Source organism: Zootoca vivipara, chromosome 2, assembly GCF_965207765.1.
Source record: "Zootoca vivipara chromosome 2, rZooViv2.hap1.1, whole genome shotgun sequence".
In the NCBI taxonomy this organism is placed as follows: domain Eukaryota; kingdom Metazoa; phylum Chordata; class Lepidosauria; order Squamata; family Lacertidae; genus Zootoca; species Zootoca vivipara.
The window spans coordinates 70,485,719-70,504,336 of NC_142584.1; the positions used below are offsets into that span (position 1 = coordinate 70,485,719).

General features: G+C 43.9%; 1 protein-coding gene across 1 annotated transcript in view; it reads left to right on the forward strand.

Annotated features, from left to right (window-relative positions):
• The window catches only part of DOCK3 (dedicator of cytokinesis 3), a 128,585-nt gene extending 110,216 nt beyond the window's left edge, over positions 1–18,369 (forward strand). Inside the window, exons 49-52 of the mRNA XM_035106067.3 lie at positions 2,995–3,082; positions 11,873–11,995; positions 12,654–12,736; positions 14,964–18,369. Coding sequence (XP_034961958.2) covers positions 2,995–3,082; positions 11,873–11,995; positions 12,654–12,736; positions 14,964–15,470 — 801 coding nt within the window. The 3' untranslated portion in view covers positions 15,471–18,369. The remainder of the gene's footprint in view (positions 1–2,994; positions 3,083–11,872; positions 11,996–12,653; positions 12,737–14,963) is intronic.
• Positions 18,370–18,618: the final 249 nt, after the last annotated feature.

Here is an 18,618-nt window from a genome sequence, read left to right on the forward strand (position 1 = left end):
AACAATTTCAGAATTGCTGATTTTTTTTTCTGAATGTACCAGGACATGAAATTAGCAAAGAGATCAATTTTCTGGACAGGAAAGGACAGGTGTTTTAAAAATGGGAACTAATGGGAAGGAGGAACTTGCAGCTGACCTTACTTGGCAGGATAACTGTCCCCAGTCAGCTCCTGTAAGGCTGCTGTTTGGCTACCAGGCAATGCTGTAATTTACCCCATTTGGCCCAACTTTCCTGTTGTCTTCCCTTCAGAAAAAGAGAGTGGGGAGAAGAAAGGGGTTCTGAACATAGCTGCCAAGTCTCCCGTATTCCCCGGGAAATCCCCGTTTTTCCAGCTGTTCCTAGCTGAAAAAATGGATTTTTTTGTTTTTCCCCAGTTTATTCTGGTGCGGCGGCCATTTTGGAACTGGGCGGAGCATGCTCAGAAGCAACTTTTGATGCTGCTCTGCCCAGTTCCAAAATGGCTGCCGTGCGACTTCTGGCATGGCAGCCATTTTGGAACTGGGCAAAGAAGCATCAAAAGTCACTTCTGAGCATACTCCGCCCAGTTCCAAAATGGCGGCAGCGCTACTTCCGGTCTGCTACTTCCGGCCCGGTCCCTTATTTCTCCGACAGCAACTTAGCAGGTATGGTTCTGAATCCCATAGCTAGGATTCATGTGGGTGGGGTGAGTCAGGAAGGGGGATGGCTTTAGTGATTCCTGGCCAAGGGAGTAGCAAAGCAGCCACCTGATGGACATTTCAAACAGGCATCAGCACACAGGTGGCTGCACCAGGGCTGGCGAGGCTAGGATTACCCTAGTCATAATGCACTAAAAATCCCAGGCAAAACTTATTGGCAATAGCTGAGGGCAGACAGGCCCATGCCTTTGACCAGCACCTGTATCATTCTACCTTTCAGCTTCCTGAGCAAATTCAGTAAAGGAAATTGCAGCTTCTGCACCCTGAGTATGTGCTCCTCTCAGGGAGATCTGTAGAGCAGCCACTTTGGGGGGTTGGAGGGTGTTCCTGCTCATTCCAGTCCAGTCTCAGACTTGGGAGATCCTTCCAGCAGATGAATCAAGTTACACCCCAACCCCTGTCTCTTACTGGTGGAAGGGGCTTAACTGGAAAGTTCTCCAATGCCCTCCTTACTCTCCCTACAGCATGATATTTATGGTAAGAAAATTACTCTTACCAGGCTATTCTGCCTTCATTCAGATAACCAGTCATAATAGCATAGGCACAGAGATTGCCCTTGTAACATAAAACAAATGTAAACAATCAGATATCTTGTGAATCTTGTTGGAGAGATCGAACGGCATAGTTAAAATAAATTTCTTGTGAGGAAAACAGCCAGAATTCTAGAAGGAAAATGCCATGAACTTCTCATAGAAGTTCAGAAATAATATCTAGAGTTGAGTGACAATTTAATAATTACACATTCCACTGATTTATAAGCTAATTTATTATTGTTTAATTTATCAAAAACCTATGTATGGTGCAGGGGCCCAGTTAGGTTTTAATTGTGCTAAACCAAAGGTTCCTGACCTCTTTTTGCCTGAAGGCTGTATTCACCCTTGGCCCAACCCCTGGGAACCACAAGCCAGCAGTGGGTATGGAGCACCCCACACTCTTATGTGTACAAAAACACCAGACATGCACACAGCCTGTACCGTCAAAACAGGTGGAATCTAGGAGAGCCAGAAAAAACTTGTTTGGAATGAGCAGGGTGAGGCTCCCAAACTTATTATTATTATTATTATTATTATTATTATTATTATTATTAATAATAATAATAATACCCCGCCCATCTGGCTGGGTTTCCCCAGCCACTCTGGGCAGCTTCCAACAAATACCAAAATACATTAAAATATCACAGATTAAACTTCCCTAAACAGGGCTGCCTTTAGGTGTTTTCTAAATGTCAGGTAGTTGTTTATCTCCTTGACCTCCGATGGGAGGGCATTCCACAGGGTGGGCGCCACTACCGAGAAGGCCCTCTGCCTGGTTCCCTGTAGCTTTGCTTCTCGCAGTGAGGGAACCGCCAGAAGGCCCTTGGCGCTGGACCTCAGTGTCCGGGCTAAATGATGGGGGTGGAGACGCTCCTTCAGGTATACAGAACCGAGGCTGTTTAGGGCTTTAAAGGTCAGCAACAAAACTTTGAATTGTGCTCGGAAACTAACAGTTAGCCACCCCGTATTAGGCAAATGAAATAGCTCCATCCCCACAAAAGCTTACACTATAATGATAAAGTAGGTTGGTGGCAATATGATGACATTCGTGTGAGAAGTCATGTATCTTACTGCAAAAAAAAAACACAAAAAAAAAACACCACAACCCCAGAAATCTAATCCTAGGTTTCTGCACTGGCAAATAAAGGACCCCTGACCATTAGGTCCAGTCATGACCAACTCTGGGGTTGCGGCGCTCATCTCGCATTATTGGCCGAGGGAGCCGGCATACAGCTTCCAGGTCATGTGGCCAGCATGACAAAGCCGCTTCTGGCGAACCAGAGCAGCACACGGAAATGCCGTTTACCTTCCCGCTTGGAGCCAGCACCGGCCCTAAGGCAAGGCTGGGTGGCGCAATGCGCCAGGGCGCCGGGGCGCCATGCTGCAGCGCCCGCCAGACAGCCGCGCTGGTAAACGGGGGGTGGGTGGGTGGGAGGGATCTTCACACCACAGCGCCACGGCACCAGATATGCTTAAGCCCTGCTTGGAGCGGTACCTATTTATCTACTTGCACTTTGACGTGCTTTCAAACTGCTAGGTTGGCAGGAGCTGGGACCGAGCAACAGGAGCTCACCCCGTCGCGGGGATTCGAACCACTGACTTTCTGATCGGCAAGCCCTAGGCTCTGTGGTTTAACGTCCTGTGCTGCCTTTCTTTTTTATTTCTTTTGTATATATATTTTTATTTGTTTTCAAAAATAATATAAATTTACAAACCTGATATGCCAAGATATAATGCTGTTGTTCAAGAAGTACAAGTATTTGTTGCCTTTCTTCTCTCTTAGCACCCAAATTTCCAGCGAGCCTTGCTCCAACAAGTGATTGGACCATGCAAACCCTGCAGCGATCCCAACCTTTCTGTTGCTGAAAAAGGTATTCCTTGCCCTATTTTATATTATTTACTTATGACATTTATTTTCAGGCATTGTTTTTTGCTGCTTTGCTGGATCCAGAATCTACAGCTAGCGCTGAATGCTGCAGCATGGTTGCATGCTGACATGAGTGAGACTCTGCTCAGAGATCTCTGCATTAGTGGGCCAAGTTCAAGATGTTAATATTGGCCTATAAAGCCCTATCCACTTGGAGCCATTTTATTTACAGGATCTCCTTACTTCATATGTACCCACTTCACCTCTCTTGACCCACTTGCAGAACTTGTAAGAAATTGTTCTTTTAGCACGGCAGAACCTAAACTTTGGCACTCCCTGCCAACTTAGATCAGGTTGACTGGGGTCTTAGCTGTATTCTTTCTGATGCCTGCTTAAAACATTTTTGTTTAGGCAAACCTATCCAGGTGTGTTTGTTGTTGTTTAGTCGTGTCCGACTCTTCGTGACCCCATGGACCAGAGCACGCCAGGCACTCCTGTCTTCCACTGCCTCCCGCAGTTTGGTCAGACTCATGTTGGTAGCTTCAAGGACACTGTCCAACCATCTCGTCCTCTGTCATCCCCTTCTCCTTGTGCCCTCAATCTTTCCCAACATCAGGGTCTTTTCCAGAGAGTCTCGTCTTCTCATGAGGTGGCCAAAATATTGGAGCCTCAGCTTCAGGATCTGTCCTTCCAGTGAGCACTCGGGGCTGATTTCCTTCAGAATGGATAGGTTTGATCTTCTTGCAGTCCATGGGACTCTCAAGAGTCTCCTCCAGCACCATAATTCAAAAGCATCAATTCTTCGGCGATCAGCCTTCTTTATGGTCCAGCTCTCACTTCCATACATCACTACTGGGAAAACCATAGCTTTAACATCCAGATGTACATACATTGAATAAATTGTTTTCAACCTTTTTTTTTTTTAGTTTGCTGCTGGTTTAAATTCTATGAACAGCCCTGAGACCTCCAGGTATAGGGCGGTATACTTTGCTGATAATTTTAATATTTCTTGTCAACTCGTAGAGCAGGCATCCCCAAACGTCGGGCCTCCAGATGTTTTGGACTACAATTCCCATCTTCCCCGACCACTGGTCCTGTTAGGTATGGATCATGGGAGTTGTAGGCCAAAACATCTGGAGGGCCGCAGTTTGGGGATGCCTGCCTTAGAGGTTTCGTTGCAAATGTTTGTTAAATACTATTACGGTAATAAATTAATTTTATTGTTTCATTTTATGTTCATTCAAAGTGTTCTTATCACTATAATCATAATCTCTTAAAACCATGTTGTCATGAGGCTCGGGGCGCCTTTCGTCTCTTCCCACCTGGCGCACCAGCTCCTCTGGCCGAGGACCGCTGGGCTTCCCCTTGGAAGGACTAAGCTACGCCTCGATACCTCAATTAAGGTCAAACACTTCAAACTTAAGGTAGAAACTGCCACCACTGAACACTCTAACCCAAGCTGGGCAAGCAGCAAGGACTGGTTTAGCAATGTCAGCCAAGAAGAACTAAAACCCACAAAAATACCTTTTAACTATATATTGTAGGAAGCATAGTTAAACAAACAGAATATAACAGTCCTCAGAAAAGGTTACAAAATTAAACAATAAAGGCATAACTAACTTACGGGTACAAACTCAAGAAGATGGTAAAATAACAAAGCTGCGTCCTTTCCTCTTGGGCAGGACTCCGCCAGAGTCTTGGGCAAGGCTCATGGCATTTCCCAGGCTCTCAGGATAAGCAAGGCAGCAAAACAATGCAGAACAATGCAGACAAAACCTCTAACTTTTCAGCATCTTAAATCTCTAAACCCCCCTTGAGGGCATGTAGACATCCACACGTGGGATTTCAGGTAAAAGACCAATCCACATTGACTTTACTTTCAAATGAACCTATGAACAGATAGCAGAACGGTTGCCCTGTCAATCAATTAAGGAGATTATGCAGATGTCCGGTGTTTACACATCAATCACTTCAAGGTAAATCACCCTTTCCTTCCCAGGCACCGGTGATGGCCCTTATCTTGTTATCAATGGATTGCCAGATAGACCAGCTGCAACCCTGTGAAAATTAGCACTTAAATCAAAGAGAGGGGAGGACAAGAGTGGAATTCCTTTCCCTAATTGAAAAGGTTACTTTCTCAGGCTTTACTTCCTTCAGCCAGCAAGGGTCCCAGAACCCATTGCGGCCCCTTCCCAGCTTGCTTTGCAAGAACCAAAGATAGAACGTATGGAATCCCATGACACATGTGTATTTAGAATAAGCAGTTAATCGCACAGCAACTGCCCAATCCATATATACAGTACTCCTAGCAGAATATATACATTTGTGAGTCATATTTCAAATATGACAATCTCCTTCCTGCATAGAGATTATCTACGTAAAGGGAAAACTTCAGTTATGAAGCAGCTCTTTGGAAAGGTCAGTAATCCATAGGCCATTGAAAGGGGAGTTGGTGTATATATCAACTGTACAACATATGCAGCTGAAGATGCTTGGAATGCTCTTCCTAACCAGCTGAAAGCACATGTTTGGGTAAATCTGGAGACCTGTCACTTTCCCTTTTTAACACTGATTTTTCTTGACAGGAGAGTGACATTGAACAGCTTAAAGCAAAATCTTTTCAATTATAGCCTCTCTGGTGACAAATCTAATCACTAAAGACAAAAACAAACTCTGCAGCTGATGGTTTGGCCACTACAGGGCAGAAGGGACTTTCAAAGATAGTTTAAGCATGAGCTAAGCCTTTATTTGGGATAAACCATCCAACATCAGAATTGCACACCAGGTTCTCCACATTTTAGTAATAGTCTAAAATACGATAGACACAGCAGGGGGGATCAAAATTGCCATCAGTTAAGATATTCTATGTTTTGTTTCTGGTTTTCATGTGTATTCTATACAGGCGGTGACCTTCAGATATATAGTGATCAGTTTAGAGCAATTTCAAAGCATGCACACAACTTGCTCATCCAATGGCAGCAGCAGGAAGTCAGTAGGTATAGGCTAAGTGAAAATGATACCTGCTTCGGACTCAAAAATTGTGAATTTAGGTTCTCAGTGAGAACAGAATAAGAAGGTTTGTTAAACAAACAGTGAATGGTTGGGATGGGAAACATAATTAATTCATTGTGGGGGTTATAGGCTCCCCCATAACATTCTCCTCTACAACCAAGGCTGATGTATTACTTTTTGCCAAGTCTTGTGTCAGAACTCCCCTGTCAGTGAGATTATGTTTGATGTTTGGCAGTGAGATCAATATTAAGGAAAGGTCTGGGCAAAGTCTTGGTGATTGTTATCATTGCTATAATTTTTTTTAAGCCTCTTATTTTCTGTTTGATTGCTACCATGAATTTTATAAGTGTGTTATCTCTATCAGGAAAATGCAACTCATTTCTACTTGTTTTGTCTCATTAATGTATAAGGAATTTTGTTTTGTTTTTTTGTTTTAAAAAAAGGTTTGGGACCAGAGGAAAACAAACTTACCTCATCTTGGTCATCGCGGCACAGTAACAGGCTCTGTTCTGCATACTGAAATCTCTGTTCCTTGTTCTTTGTTTCTGCTTCCTTTATCCTGCTTTTTTAAAAAAATCTGTAGTCTAAAAGATATCTTCTTGGTCTCCTAATAATGCTAATCTACCTAAGCAGCTTTCTCCCATTTCCAGTGAAAGGTCAGCAGAGTAAGTTGATTCCTCCACCTAGTGGTAACAAGGCAGACAGCATCCTTTTGGAAGATAGGACTCCCAGCAAGTATCCAGTTCTGCTCCTGCCATTGGTCAAAGTGCAGCCAGTCGCTACTGCTCTCGCTGATCTTTCAGGTTTTCTCTCTGAATTTCTTCTTTGACAGAAGAGGAAAAAAATAGAAGTTAATAATAGTCCTCTTTCCCTGTGGCCATGTTTCCTTTTGTTTTCCTACATGCCATAGTGGAGTTGCGGTGCTTGCTCCTTTAAAGAAGGCTACTAAGCATTCCCCACAATATAAAAGCATTCCCCACAATATAAAAAAGCTGTACCTATTGTGAATACATTTTACACCTTGGAAACTGAATTCACTGGCTCCCTTAAAACCCCTAGCATGTATCGTCCTATTTCTCTCTTAGTTTCCAAAAATCTACTTCCCAGAGGCGGGGATTCACAATTAAAGGACACCACTGAATGCCGATTGAACTATGCAATCCATAGAACACATGAAGCCCCCATTGGAGCAGCATGAACAGCCTCTGTTTTTATCTAAACATCTATAAGATAAGCTCTTAGACGAGCCCTTAGACCAGGCACCCCCAAACTGCGGCCCTCCAGATGTTTTGGCCTACAACTCCCATGATCCCTAGCTAACAGGACCAATGGTCGGGGAAGATGGGAATTGTAGTCCAAAACATCTGGAGGGCCGCAGTTTGGGGATGCCTGCCTTGGACCCGTCAAACCAGGATACAAGCTGCACATGTCAAACCCTACTAAAAATCCATTGCTCAGCTGCCTTCATAGCAGATGCTACTATGGATACCTCTCAATATGCTTCTTGAGCCCTTGTAGCAGCTGTGGTCACCAGGTGCACTTAATGGCTCAAACGCTGGGATGTAGGCACTCTTATGTCAGCCTCTCCATCGTGCCATATGCAGGAGGCAAGCTTTTCAGGGAGGATGCTTTAAAGGACATCTTAGTCTAGATGACAAATGGAAGGTATTGCTAACATACAAGATGGACAAGTGGCAGAATAGGCACCATTCTCCACATTTCTACAATCAGTCATAACTACTGACGGGTTCCTGGTCAGTTGTTTTTTTTAAAAAAGCCATATCTCCCCAACTCATCACCTAATACATTTTGGAGAACTCCTGTACACCACCAAAAGCCTCATCTTCTTAGCCCTAAAAAGAGTTCAGAAAACCAAATCTGCAGTGCAGCCTTAGCTCTCATCCACACCAATATCATGGTGATGGCACATGTCCTTGGCTTCTGCGTCTCAGTGGCACTTATAACTCCTTGGGTGAAGCACCATGCTTGGGCCCCTCCAGTGGGCCCTACTGCCATTTCCGAAAGACATAGCCCTCAGCAGGCGCCTTCACATCAGGCTGTCATCACAGCCTACAATGGTGAACTGACCTAGCAAATGGGACTCCCAGCAAATGATAATACGGTACTCGCCTGTTGGGGCACACATTGCAGGGATCTCTCAGTCCAGGGCCAGTGGTCTGCAGCAGAATCCCCCATGAGCACCAGCTGGCTGGAGCATCGAGCCACCCACGTAGCCCTTCTGCACTTTGCACAACATCTCTCTCTGGAACATGTGTGTACATCTGGACAGACAATACCAAAGCCAAATGAAACATCAGCAGGCAAGGCTCAGCTTGATCCCCGAATCTGCAGCAAGAAACAACCCTCCTCTTGGACTAGGCAGAGATCAACAGTCAATCAGTAACAACTGAACATATATGCGGACTTAAGAACGAGGATTTTTAACATCTCTCTGCAAACTGCTTGTGTTCCATCATGTTTGAAAGCGGCCACCATTATCCCAGTCCCAAAGAAAACAGCAATTAACTGCCTAAATGATTATAGACCCATTGCATTAACATCTGTAGTGATGAAATGCTTCGAGAGATTGGTCCTTCAACATCTTAGAACATGTTTTCCACTGGACTTTGATAAGCACCAGTTCGCCTATAGGAGAAATAGGTCACAGATTATGCCATTGCTACAGCTTTTCACCTTGCAGCGAGTCATCTGGAGAGACCAGGGAATTATGTCAGAATGCTGTTTATTGATTATAGCTCAGCTTTCAATACAATCCTTCCGGATATTCTCATCGGAACGTTAAGGGACCTGGACCTTTCTTCTAACATCTGTGATTTAATTAAAGACTTTCTGAGAGATCAGACAAAAAGAGTGAGGATTGGACCTGTTACATCTACCTCCCTGAAGCTCAGCACTGGCACTCCACAGGGATGTGTGCTAAGTCCATACCTGTATTCATTTTATACATATGATTGCATTTCATCTGACCCACCTACTGCAGCTATTAAGTTTGCTGATGACACCACCATAATGGGTTTAATTACAGACGGAGACGAATCTGCATACGGGGGGGAGGTTCAAAAGGTATCCACATGGTGCTTAGAGAACAATCTGCACCTAAACAAGACAAAGGAGATGGTGTTGGACTTTCAGAGGAAGAGAGGGGAGCTAGCCCCATTGTATATCGGGGGGCGGGGCTGTGTGGAGAGAGTCTCTTCCTTTAAATACCTGGGTGTCCATCTTAGTGAAGACCTAACTTGGAAGGTCAATACAGCCCAAGTGGTTAGGAAGGCCCAACAGAGACTTCATTTCCTTAGGGTCTTGCAAAAGAACAAGGTTGGACAGCAAATGATGATTTCCTTCTATCAGTCCATGATAGAAGGTGTGGTATGCTGATTTGACAGCCACGGTCAGAGAGTCCCTACAGAGGGTGGTGAAGACAGCACACGATATTGTGGGCTGTCCGCTGAGTCCACTAGATGTTATCGCAGGAGTCCGTTGCCTCAGAAGAGCGAGGAACATTCTCAGAGATGACTCAAACCCTGGCCAGCACCTTTTTAATCTCCTGCCCTCGGGCAGGAGATACAGAAGCATGATAAGCTGCACCAACAGGTTAAAGAACAGTTTCTACCCCTGGGCTTTGAGGCTGCTGAATCAAAGGCAGCAACATTGCAGCTGACATTTGGGGTTGGTGGTCGTACGACAGCACACAGAGTGTAACAAGGACTGAGAGATTGGGGGGGCTCGTTTAATCTCACTGTAAACAAGTGGTACAGTGATAATAAAGTATTTCTATTTCTATAAGAACACTTGGGCAAACCAGGCAGAGTGGAGCCTGAACCCCCACTTGTTTTCCTGCTACTACAGCTGTAGTATCTAACAGGCATCGCCAACTTCCACGATTCTTCACCAGATTTCACACCCCATCAGTGGAGGCCTGGAGCACTCTGCTCTCCCCCTGGCCACAGGGTCTACTCTATGCTTTTCCTCCAACTCCCATACTCTCATGGGTCCTCAGGAAAATCAGGGAAGAAAAGGCAAGAGTACTCCTCATCACTCGGTTCTGGCCACATTACCCTTGGTTTCCGCAGGTACTGAGCCTACCGGTAGCACTCTCCTCTGTGTGGCGACTCCCCCAACTACCGGACATCCTAACTCAAGGTCTGATCCTTCACCCAGATCCTGCCTGGTTGCATCTGACTGCATGGTATTTGACTAGAGATGGCTGACAGATGGATCTCACTCCAGACATCATAGATATCTGCTGCACTGCAGAAAGTCTTTGACTCTACATATCTACCAAGTCACCTGGAAAGGTTTCCTCCAGAGGTGCTCTACTGAATGGTGTAGAGCCAATAACCAATCTCTACCATCTTAGAATTCCTTCAAGACGACCAGAGAAAGCCCAGTGTGCTAAAACAACAGGCAGCAGTGGTCTCCTCCATTCTCTCAAGGCTGCACTTTCCTTCCTTCTCCTCTCACACGCTCCTGAAACACTTTCCCCAGGGAGCATCTCTTAAATGCCCTCTAACTTTCCATAGATTCCCCTCCTGGGACCTTCACAGGGTTCTCTCTGTGCTTCAACACCCTCTTTTTTTCAACCTCTCAGCAAGGTGGCTCCTTTCTTTGAAAATGGTCTTCCTCATCGCAATCACCTCAGCCTGCAGAGTCTCCAAGTAGAATGCTCTTTCTTTTGCCAAACACCTCTGTGTCTTCCATAGAAACAGAGTAGTGCTAAGGACCGAGCTCCCCAAGTGTTTCCTGCAGATTCCATCTCCGGAAGGAGATGGTTCTTCTCTCCTTCTGTCCATTCTTACTCCATCCTCTGGAAAAGGCCTGACATTCCCTAGACATCTGCGGAACCCTGAAGATTTACACTGATGGAACTAAAGCCCATAGGCTAACTGAAACCCTGTTCATATCCTTCCACCCACCCTCACCGGGCAGGAAGATGTCCTCTTCCACCCTTTCTAGGTGGATCAGAGCATGTACTGCGAGGTGCAGTAGTTTCCTATCCCTCCAGGACATCATGGCTCATTTCGCAAAAGCCACAGCAGCCAGCCTGCTTTTCTACAGGAGATCTGCAGGACAGCTACTTGGGCAGCACCCAGGACCTTCACCAAGCACTGCCACCTGGAGGCCTACGCACCCTCAGATGCAGCTTTGGGCAGAAGGGTTCTGCAACAGGTCCTCCCACTATGACTTCCTGAAGCTACCCTCTCTCCTTAGAAAGGTTAGCTGCTGTGCGTCCTGCTGACCCTTTCACTGGAAATGGGGGAAAGTACAGTTGTACCTACCTGAAATGTAGCTTTCCATTTCTTGATGAAAGGCCAGCAGACCTTGCCCTAGTTGGTTTGGCTACAGGATTCTTGTTATTAGCACAGTCACATTGCCATTGGGAGGTAGCGTGTTTCTTCTTCTTTCTATCCTTACACTCCTGGCTGTCGAGCTTGGCGACTCTGCCTCCTGGATGCATGCTGGGAGTCCTACCTCCCAAAATGTTGCTGTCTGCCTTGTGACCGCTAGGTGGAGCCATCGCCCCACTCTGCTGACCTTTCACTAGGAAATGGAAAAACTACCCTTCAGGTAGGTACAACTCGTATTTTCTCGTGATCAAAAAGCGCACAGTTCTCTTACCACTCACTGCCTTCAGAGCAGGACATAACCTAACTGCTTGGGGCCAGTCCCAAAACTCACTTGATTCAGTGAGTTTGAAAAGTCAGCCTTCAGTCCCATCAAATATTACAGCATTACACAAATTCAATCTGTTTCCATCCTTCAGCTGTTCCAGCAGCACCAAGCAGCTGGAGTCTGGACAGCGGAACCAGAGAGGCCTTGCCATTCCTGTCTACTCATGTTGGGAGCATCCTGGCCCCACCAGTACCTCCCCGAAGCCTGCCCCATGGTAAGGAAATGGCCAGTAGGTCTGCAGAAGAAATCCTGCACTGATGCCCAATTAAACCATGTGAAAGCAAACAGTGCCACCTGTTTGCCTTCTGAAAAATGAGTAAAAGGAAGAGAAGGCTACACCATCTCTCTTGGCTGACGATTTCATAAATCTTAAAAATACAAAAACAGCAGTACTATAAATGTGCTTTGGGACTGGAATTGGGCTTATGAGTGATGTACACAAGCCCAGTGTCTTGCTAAAAGCTGTACAGTACAATCCCATGCATGTTTACTCAGAAGTAAGTCACGCTGAGTTCAGTGGGACTTACTGCAAGGTTAGCAGCCTAAGTTTAACAAATAAAACACTGAGCTCCAGTTATTGAAGATAAATTAAGGTTTCAGATATTTAATGCTAAAGAGCCTGTTGTCTTGCCACGGGAGCCTTGATATGATAACAACTGCGTGTGTTACACTGTGTTGCTGCCTTCATTTGCTGTTTGTTGTTGTGTACATTGAGTTACAATTGACTATGTAAAGGAATTGGTTTCTAGGAAACTGACACTGCACTATCACGACATATCTGTCTAATTAGCATCACAGGACATTTAAGAGTTGGAATTGCTATTTCTGACTTACTGCTCGCATATAACTTTTTTTCATTTATCTCATTTAAGGTCACTACTCGCTGCATTTTGATGCCTTCCATCACCATCTTAATGATGCCCCCCCAGCGCTACCTGCACGGACGCTACGTAAGGTAAAACTATATCTCAAATTGCAGAACCACCAGTCTAATTCAACCAGCATACTGAAAGCAATTCTGTAATCCACCTCTTTATTTATACTGATTTACTCTACTGTACACAGCGGGTGGCGCTGTGGAGGACGCGGGTGGCGCTGTGGTCTAAACCACAGAGCCTAGGGCTTGCTGATCAGAAGGTCGTCAGTTCGAATCCCTACAACGGGGTGAGTTCCCGTTGCTCGGTCCCTGCTCCTGGCAACCTAGTAGTTAGAAAGCACGTCAAAGTGCAAGTAGATAAATAGGTACCGCTCTGGCGGGAAGGTAAACGGCATTTCCATGCACTGCTCTGGTTCGCCAGAAGCAGCTTAGTCATGCTGGCCACATGACCTGGAAGCTGTATGCCGGCTCTCTCGGCCAGTAAAGTGAGATGAGCACCGCAACCCTAGAGTCGTCCGTGACTGGACCTAACGGTAGGGGTCCCTTTACCTTTACTCTACTGTACACCCTGTGATATTACCGGGAGATTTATCACCTTGCTAAACTTGATGAGGTGGGAAAGGGTGTTTCTCCTGCTTGCTTATTTAAAACAATTAAAAGATCTTCAAGCTGTTATAGCAGTGTGTGGTAAGCCCAAATTTCCTGAGAGTTAGGGTAGGCTACTCTGAAAGCAGCAAGGGGAGCCTTTTCAAAGCACTTTCCCTGATTGACTTTCAAAATGCTCTTCCTAGTCAAGCATGGGTCTCCTTTGAAAGTGTAGATCCATCCAGAGCTACCCTTTCAAAGCACTCTTCTGTACTGCTTTGATAGGGAGGGGGAAGCCCCTTCCCTGCTCAAACGGGGAGAACAGAGTGCTTTGAAAGCACAGTTTGTGCCAGCAGGAATTGCACTTTCAAAGCACTCTTCTTGCTGCTTTGAGAATGGCCCATCCCCAAAGAAATATGGCCTTGATTCACACTGCTATAAGTACTCAAAAGTTGTTTTTTTTAAAAAAAAAGTTAAAGAAGCATTGGGAGGCCTCAGCTACTTCTTGAAAACTCTGAGGAAATTTTGCTCATCCACCCCATTTTTGGGGATTTCAGGTTGGTCTATGGTTGAGGGCAGTTAAAGTGTCTGGAGGTAAGGGGGGGAATAAAAACAGAAGGAATTGGCCTCCTTAATTCCCCAACAGCTATTGTATTCTGGAGGAAAGCTTTAGATTGGTGGGATGTGCTCCTTGAAGTTGTCCTCCCACACTGTTCACCTCACTTCCGACAGCTATATAACAGAAAAGCAGCCAGCCTCAGTCCTGAGCCCTTTAGTATTATAGCACAGCACAGGTTTTAGAAGGGCAGAAGAGAGAGAGAATAAAAGTAGCCTCTTGCAAACCCAAGTACTAAAAGTTAAAAAGTGGACATGGAGTGGCACGTGGTACCTGTAAAATCTGTTGCTATGTACAGGCACCAATACTCAAAATATTCATCCTGTTCTTACTATGTGAAATTGTAATGATAGAGAGCTCAGCTGCACAATATGGATGGGGATTGAAGTAAAGCTAACTGCCTTGAAAAATCTGTTCTAAATTGCATTGTTGATGCAAATTAAAATTCACTTTGGAAGTATATGTTTATTCTTAGTAAGTACTTTGATTTTGGAATATATGAGTATACCAGGGTAGCAGACAATACTATGTAGAGGAGTGTTTTATTTATTTTGTTTATTTTATATGCCAGCTTTCATCTGAGGATCACAGGGCAATTTACAATATGGAAATACATAACTATAGGCTACATTGGATACAGTGACTGATGCAAAGAACAGAGTGATGCAATACAGACTGATGTATTGATAGCAATTGTGTACAAGAGGAAATTTTGATGGGTACAGCTTGTCATGGTGAAATAGCTGCGCCAGCTTAAATACCCTACACTTTCTATAATTAAAGGCAGATAAATCTTGCCTTCCTTCCTATCTGATCACTTTATTGTTGTAAATATCAAGAAGGCAAGAGTTAGCCACAACACAATTGTGATTGTTTTGGTTCAGTTTAATTCCCCCGCACCTCAAGGTATTATTACACTGCGGGTGTTTCCGTTTGGAAAGCTAGAGAAGGCAGGGAATACATATTTGTTTATACTTGAACACAAAATCTATAAAACAGTAATTAATGTTCTATGATCGGTGTGCGATGAATTATCCACGGAAGTGCATAAATATTTCTTTGTACATTTTGACATATGTATGTTCTGTGTGATTTTTTGAATAGTCACCACTTCACCCGATTCCTGCATCACCCACAAGCCCCCAGTCTGGCCTGGATGGAAGCAACTCTACCCTTTCAGGCAGTGCAAGCAGTGGCGTCTCCTCGTTAAGTGAAAGTAACTTTGGGCATTCATCTGAGCCCCCTCCTCGAACAGACACGATGGATTCTGTCCCTAGCCAGGCGTGGAATACTGATGAAGACTTAGAGACACCCTACCTCCCCGTCAGGTATAGTCTCTCAGAGCCTGATGTTCTGGAAACACTCAAATCCCAGCCGTGCCGAAGCCACTCTGCTCCATCGGGAGTCATTCCTCAGGACGCTGTGAACCCTCCAGCTCTACCCCCTAAACCATATCACTCCCGCCTTCCAAACATGGAAAACGAGGAGGGAATGATCTTGGAAGAGGATGAAAAACACCGGGCGCTACATCGCAAAATTTCCCAGCCAACTAGCGGTGTGAAAGAGGAGCAAGCCAGGGTAGCGTGGGAGCATGGCATCAGTGAGCAGTAGGCAGAAGTATGAGAGAAGACAGTTTGCATGATCATTCCAGGTCTGTGAAACCAGAAGACAGATGTACAATAGGAGGCTTCAGAGAAGAGAAAAGTGAACTGCTTTATTCTCTGCTGCTGAGAGTTAATGACTGGAGCCAGAGTTTGGGCCAGCATGTGCAGTTGCTGCTTTCCTTTTTATTTAATTTTATACTTTTAAGATTTTTAGTGTTTTGGGGTTTTGTCTATTTTTTTGCAGTGGGTGCTTCATTCCTTCTACAGTTTTATCAGACAGCAGGAAGTGATATTAGCTATAGACACTTGCAGAAACTGAAAAGCATTAGGATTTTGAGGGGGTGGGATGTGGCATGGAATTTTTACAAGCTTTCCTTCCAGTTTTGAGATGCGCACAAGTTTTGAAGCAGTTGCACTAGGAATGTGTTTATTTGCTGTAGTAAGTGAATGCTAATTTTGAATTCAGGGATTCCGCGAAGCCAGAAGGTGCAGAGTTTTAAAGGCACTGAAGAAACGAGATCTTCCAGGCTTGAGGCATATAAACTTATTTTGCAGTGGTCTCCTTGCGTTGCCTCAGGTGTGCTGAAGCAATCTAACCAGTGCTGACTGGCTGCCATTTCTATTTTAAAGCATCATTTCACACAAACTCTTCTTGGCTTGGCATAGACTTTTTGATTTCCTGCATTTTCCATTGTTATTCATCTGTATTTATTGATGCTACATTACGAGGGAAACGCCTAACCATGGGACTTATAGCCCAGTCTTGGCCTCCCTGTGCCTCTGGTTGTTGGCACTAGCATTTTAATTCCAGTCCAGGAGTAGAGGAGTAGTATCTTATGCCAGAGAAACTAAGAAACTAAGCTAGAATAAAAGGAAAGTTTGAGCACACGCCTGACAGTTGCTTTAAGGCTGACGATCTTGCATAGTCCAAACTATTATCTGTTGTTGTACCATCCTCCCCACCCCAGAAAAGAAAGCCTCTCATTGTTGCATTGCTGTTGGACAAGATCACTTCCAGTTTCTTGTTCCGATGTCATAGAAATACAGTGGTCTTCAGAAAATGTCCACTAAGTAAAAATTGTAGAAGCGGGGGGTATTTTGATCCTTTTTAATAAAAAGTTTCTGAAATGTTTACAAAGGAGACGACTAAGGGTGTGCTATGGGATGTAAAATCATGATTGACTGTTAGTGAACCTAAGGAATGGGGCATTGCTTATATTTATATTCAAGAACCAGTACAGCCAATTAACATGCCATAGTTGAACATTTTAACCAAAGGAACACTGGGACAAGCTGCCATAAACTATATGAGTTAGAAATGTAGCTAAGTTTGGGAAAGGTACTGGGAAATATGGGATGAAAAGGAATATTAACACATATTAAGCAATATGGCAATGATTTGCAGATTCAAATGAATAATGCAAGATAACAATACTTGAAAGTTGTTAGGGTTTTAGACAGCCTTTTTTAAATCCATGTCATCCCAACACCTTAATAATGGCAAAGTTATATTTATTCAAGATCCAGTTTTGCTGCCCTTCCCACTGATGGCTAAAAAAATATGAATCTGTTTATTTTTACAATTTTTGTAGTGATACCCAGAAGCACATTATGAAATGTTTTATACTAAATGAGGAATCAGCACAGAAAATGTAAAGGATTGACTCAGTTTCCAAAACAGCCAATGACAGAAACATATAGAAGCTCAAAGTTCTGGTTTCACTCTTCAATCAGTCACTATATATATATTATAAAGAAACAAAACAAAAAATTCTAAAGAAGTGAAGAGAACCATATGTACCTTGTATGACTGAAATTGCTTTTTTCTGAAGTAAGCTGCTAATATATCCCCCCACCAAGCTCTGTCCAATGTAAACACACAGTAGTTCCATCCTTATATTTTAACAAAACACCATGGCATTAAAAACTTGCCTAGTTTTATTTTTGAGTTTGCACTATATAGAAAATACATTTGTATTCCCTCTTTCCTTTTGTATTCCCTCTTAAGTCAAAGTGGCTTTGCAGTGCCACTAGAAAGAAATATTTCAGGCACAATTTAAATGCAGGTCCTATACTTCCAGTTAAGATTAGAATGTCAAACATAAATGTTACCCACTTAAGAGCTCCAGGAAGTTTTTTTTAAAAAAGACGTAACATCTTTTTGGGAGCTTGAGAGACTAGCAGTACAAGCCTAAGGACATTCCCATTGTAGCAGGTTACTTAGAGGATTGCAACCCACAGTATAGCTAGGGTGTTTGCTGTTGATACCTGAAAGCAGGTTGTTGGTTGTTTTTTTACAAGTAAGGTAATGAGTTGGCAGATGTAAGCAAATACCAGCTACTTTCATAACACTCAACCTTCAGATTCCATTGAGGGAAGCAAATTTAGATGCAGCGACTAAAGCTTTCCAATTTCTACATAATGTTTGGTGTGCTCTGGTGGCTTTCTAAAAGGAAGTTCTCTGTGTGTACACGGATGCAATTTTTAAATGAGTTTCCACTGTATTGCAGTTGGCGAAAACTTAGCATCCGATAGATTAGGGTGGATTTCTAGTTGATAAATTAGGTATCCTATGCTGCATTACTAAAATTACTTACTAGATATTCAGGCCACCAGCACAAGCCCCATTGAGAGGGGGGGATATGTGCTGACATGGCTTTGAAAGCCAGCTTATAAAAAAGCAGCATAATAATTTAGTTGGACACAGACAGCAAAATGGAAACTTTGTATAATATCTTTGGACAACAAAGTAGCACATACAATCATGGTACCTTGGAATAAACTGCTCCAAAATATGGTATTCTTGTCCTTTGCCGGAAGTAGAAGGAAGGTTTACATGGGTGGTTTAAAAATGGGAAGAAGTAATTCCTGTTTGTAGTAGGAAATATAACTGGATGATTCACAAACATCCCCACACTCATTTTTTCCCCTTTACTCTGTAAAAGGGGACTAAAGCATATCTTTCCTGAGGAAGAAAGAGTGAGCAGGAAATTTAGGGAGGTGATATCATGTTACTTAATTTGTTTCCCCATCATGTTTCATGTAAATATCCCACAAATGCTGTGTATTTGTACAGGAAATTGAGCAAAAAATGTATAGATTGTGATGTCTGACTGGTACTCAACCCTGTAAATGTATTTTTAACCTATGGCAAT